Source organism: Eutrema salsugineum, unplaced genomic scaffold, assembly GCF_000478725.1.
Source record: "Eutrema salsugineum unplaced genomic scaffold, Eutsalg1_0 scaffold_11, whole genome shotgun sequence".
In the NCBI taxonomy this organism is placed as follows: Eukaryota; Viridiplantae; Streptophyta; class Magnoliopsida; order Brassicales; family Brassicaceae; genus Eutrema; species Eutrema salsugineum.
The window spans coordinates 6,511,670-6,516,763 of NW_006256901.1; the positions used below are offsets into that span (position 1 = coordinate 6,511,670).

At 37.3% G+C, this 5,094-nt stretch overlaps 1 protein-coding gene across 1 annotated transcript; it reads right to left on the bottom strand.

The window, feature by feature from the left end:
- Positions 1–963: 963 nt before the first annotated feature.
- LOC18026000 lies at positions 964–1,755 on the bottom strand. The gene has a single exon (XM_006409522.2). The coding sequence runs from the start codon at positions 1,715–1,717 to the stop codon at positions 1,043–1,045; it is 675 nt and encodes a 224-aa protein (XP_006409585.1). The 5' UTR covers positions 1,718–1,755; the 3' UTR covers positions 964–1,042.
- Positions 1,756–5,094: the final 3,339 nt, after the last annotated feature.

Genomic DNA, 5,094 nt, shown 5'->3' on the forward strand with positions numbered 1-5,094 from the left:
AAGGAAAAATTGGAATTCATGCAATAAGATATTTATAATTAATTTTTTTAATATTTAAATCATTTCTATTTTATGGTTTAAAAGCTTTTAAATTTTTTATTTAAATATAGATAAACTGTTTAGATGGAAAATATATACAAAAAAGATAAAAAAAAATATATACAATTTATGATTGATTAATTAAACTGAGAGTTCTATCTTTATCTTTCTTAATATTGGTATTGTCTTCAACGATTCAACGACATTTTTTTTTATAAAAAATACTTTCTTTGATATTTTCTTCACCGTCAAAATTAGTATGACCAACCATTTCTTTATAATAAAAGGCTGTGAAAAAATGTGAGTAAACGATAGGGTAGAGATTGTGAACATAACAGGTGGGCCACATAGGCTTCAACTTGGTTACTTAATTGATGGGAAACTTGTTGGCATATCATTTGGTGGGCTGAGTTTTCTTTTCGTATTTGTTTCATTCCCTAGGAGGCTAGGATAAGTTACGGGCCGGCTCTGGTGACACTACTTACGCTTTTATCTTCTTCTTTCTAAATGGAATATTTACATGGAAGGGTTAAACCAAAAGCATATTGTTTTGGTTTGCTGATAAATTTGATTGGGAATTTGATACAGAGATCGGAAAAAAATCACAGAAAAAAAATCAAACCATGTGACACTGTTACGTTGAAATGCTTTTCCGATTGAATTTTCAAAAATTTTCAGCATTCAAAGTGTTTTCAACGTAAAATTCTCTATAAAATGTTTATGATAGGTAATTAATCAAACCGTTTAGAAGACAGCCAAATCTTCAGCTTAAACTGACTAACCAATTTTAGCAAGAGGCCTGTAACAAGAAAACAGTATATCTGTTTTTCAATCGAAATGTACAAAAACCAAACGTTAAAAAAAAAAAAAAACTTATTTAAACTTGCAAAAACAACAAGAGTTTACAAATAGCGGGCACAAATAAATTTCAAAGACTGTTTTATTTCGGTTTATTTATTTCAAATACGATGATTCCCTCGATTATTTTTATATTTTTTTGAATTCATTGACCATACTTAGCCTTGTACTCTCTCCAAAGTTGATTCACGTCTTTCCCAAGCAAATCAACGAAGAAACCATCACTATAGCCATTCTTCATCTTCTTGTTCAGCTCGGCCACAAACCCATTCCTCAAATCGTTACAATAATCCAAGAATCTCGCAGTGACGTCATATCCCTGGTCCCACTTATCACCACCACCGGGCCCTACCCAGTGACCCGGGGCGTAACCGGCTTTAAGCCTCATGTAGTCTGCTATACCCTCGATAAGCCCACCCGGACCGTTCCACTGCCAAGAATGGACCACCTCGTGATAAACCACGCCGGTAAATTCCCTCCTTACATCTCCCGAGACACCCGCGAGATATCCCGCGTTGAAGTGTATCTCGGATCCTGAATTCGTGTTGTACGCGACACCGTTCCCGTTTTCCATAATCAGTGTGATCTTTGTAACGGGTCTTCTGTCCGAAGGGTTGTTGGTTTGCTGGAACAAACGCCAGACGAAGTCGGTCGCAGACTGAAGTGACTGTGTGCCATAGCTTACGCCGCCGATTTCTCCCCGGAATCTTCTTCCGCCGGCGGAATCGCCGGTGTTGTCCACTACCGAGAATTCTACTGCGTTGACCAGTGAGACCGCGAGAATCGGAGAGATTACAAGGAAGATATTGTGACACGTCATATTTTTGTTTGTTTGTTTGTTCTGGTTTGTTATTTTGGGACAATGATCTATTTAGATTCAGACGTAGCTTTATATAGAAATAAGAAATGGATTTATGAGTACAGCTTTATTTTGGTCCACCGAAGACCTTTCTTCGGTAGTGTTCCACAATCGTAAGTTTTGTACAATTACGACTTGTCACTTATGTAACTGTATACATTTCAATGCCGGTAAGAAGAAGGAATCCGAATTTTAATTGAATATATATATTGCCTATTGGTCACGGTATTCTATTAAAATGCATAACATAAATTACATGCTATGACTTTTAAAGATCATACAGTTTGATAGAAAAGATGAAAGCAATAAGATTAAGCATACACTTACATAATTTAATACTATCCGGCCAAAAACATAATACAGCCAAAACTTATATCCATTTTTTTTCCGCAAAAATGCAATTTCACATTTTTCTGCCCAAAACCTGATTCTGCGTTTTTCCGCCAAAAGGAGGTGATTCAGCATTTTCCCGAACGGATAAAAGGTGGTTATAGACACAAAATGCAGAGTAAATGTTTTTAGTGTTTAGCCCTCAAGAGAGTTTACACAAGAACAAAAACAAGGAATTGATAAATGTTTAAGTCTAATGCTAGTTGTAGGTGCAAAAAATTGTCCTTCCTTGGTCTTCCTCTTATACTTGAATCCATGTTTAATGTTGTTATTTACTCCGCCTGATTTTTCATGAATGGCATTTAATCTTGTGGATACGACTGATACTTCTCAGACACCTTTAGTCGTCGATTGGAATGAGTCCTTGGTCAATGCATGGGTTTACTGACTCCGACATATATTCCGCTTAGACCGAAAACTACTCCAGCGTGTTTTTGAACTTGGCTTTTTACTTCAAGTTTGACTTTCACTTCTCCCGCATTTATACTTCTTGCTTAATGTTACTAAGCCAGTATTTTCACCTTCAAAATATATATATAGGAAGAGAGCACACCGTTGGCATAGCCCCTCATATCATATCTTGGGACAAAGCCGTCCACTGTTGCAATTGATCGAGCCAGAGAACGATGCAGTGGAAAGGTATATATAGATCCAATGAATGAAAATTTCTAGGATATTGTATTTCTTGGAGAGTCATTGTAATGAATTTCCATTGGACCATATCAAATGCCTTAGTTTTAACAAACATAGATAGGAGATTGAAGACTGTGGGAACTCGATTTTGATAAAATGATAAAATTTTGCTTGTTGCTTTTCTGGGCGATTTCGTTGTTGGAGTGACCAGATTTTGGAATCATTGGATTCCTCGATGTGAGCACTATAATGTGGTATACTCATTGTTTGAATGAAAAATGTGACAAGAATCCTTTAGAAGTTATAAAAAGTTCCTTATATTTCATGTCAATATTAATAGAGAGGCTATGCCTTATATACACAATACATTTAACCTAATACTTAACATATATCCGATGTGGGACAAATGCAATAAAGATAAATACAATAAAATCTTAATATGGTTCAATACCCACCGCCCCCTTTTTAAGATGGAATATGGAGGTTATAAACACCCAGCTTACTAAGAAAATCTTCAAACTCCTTTCGGCCTAGCGCTTTTGTCATTATATCAATGAGTTGAGACTTAGTGGAAACATGTTTAGTAGCAATAGTACCGCGAATGATCTCATCACAGATAAAATGACAGTCCAACTCAACATGTTTAATATGAGCATGGTATACTGAATTAACTGCTAGTTTGAGAGCCGATTGACTATCTGAATGAATGATGATGGAATAGTCACACGAGATACCAAGAACCGGAAGTAGCTGTCGTAACCAGAGAAGCTCTTGATCTGTGTCTGCCATTGCTCTATACTCGGCCTCAGTAGAAGAACGAGACACAACATCATGCTTCTTTGTTTTCCACGATATCGGAGAACCGCCAAGTTGTATAAACCAACCCTTTAAAGACCAACGAGTAAGGGGACATGAAGCCCAATCTGAATCATACAAAGCAGACAAAATAAGCGGTGTACCGGTTTTTAGAAGAATACAGTGCCTGGGACTTTGTATGAATATCGAACCACACAAAGTGTAGCTTCCCAATGTGCAAGCTTAGAAGCACTCATAAACTGAGAAAAAATATGAATAGCATAGGATAACTCAGGACGTGTATTAGTCAGATATATAAGTTTCCCCACCAAACGACAGTATGGAGCAGGATTTGACATAACCGCGCCATCTGCCAAATCAAGCTTGTGATTCTGTTCCAACGGATGAGTAGCCGGCTTAACACCAAGTAAACCAGTTTCAGTGAGGATCTCAAGTGCATATATGCGTTGACACAAATACATACCAACTGGACTTCGTGCGACTTTGATCCCTAAGAAGTATCGCAAAATGCCGAGATATTTAATATGAAAACATGAGCTCAAATAAGTTTTAAACTCGTTGATTTTTCCAACTGAGCTACCAGTGATGATCAAGTCATGAACGTAAACCAACACATAAATGCGAACAGACTCCTTCTCAAGTGTAAACAGAGAATACTCAGATACGTCATGGTGGAAACCGTAAGCTTTCAAAGCTGATGCAAGCTTCGCATACCAACATCGAGGATCTTGCTTTAAACCATACAGTAATTTCCTTAATCAGCAAACTTTCGTTTTGTCATTTGTCCGGAACCCTGGAGGAAAATGCAAGTATACCTCTTCATCAAGATCTCCATGTGAAAATGCATTATGGACATCCATTTGATGTACTTCCCAATCAAGAGAGACAGCTTGTTGAAGAAAAGTATGAATTGTTACCATCTTAGCAACTGGAGCAAAGGTCTCGTCGTAATCAACTCCCTCAGTTTGATTATTCCCAAGAACAACTAAATGTGTCTTGTATCGTTCCACCAAACCATCAAATTTCAATTTAATTTGGAAAACCCACTTACAACAAGCGCAATTTTCCTAGGAGGCAAATCTTCGACAGTCCACGTACCAAGATCTTCCAGCGAGATGACTTCATTTTGAACAGCCCAAAGCCACTTTTCATCAAGAAATGCCTCTTTGCAGCTTTGAGGTTCTATGGCGGAAGTCATATCCATGACATATGTCTGATAAGCGGTAGAGAATTGAGACGAAGAGAGATTATTACCCAAAGGATAAGGTGTGACGGAAGGAAACAGCTCAGTAAGTAACTGCGAGACAAAATCTGCAAGCTTAACAGATCGTTGTTTCTTGTGATGCCTACAACCAAGTAATTTGGGTTCCTCGATTAAATTGTGGTGTCCTGGTGATCAATGATTCAGAGAAATAGCTGGAACAATCTGCAGTTATCAGAGTTGTATCAATAACTATATCATTTTACCAGCAAAACTTTTCTTCGTCATGAGCTGGTAC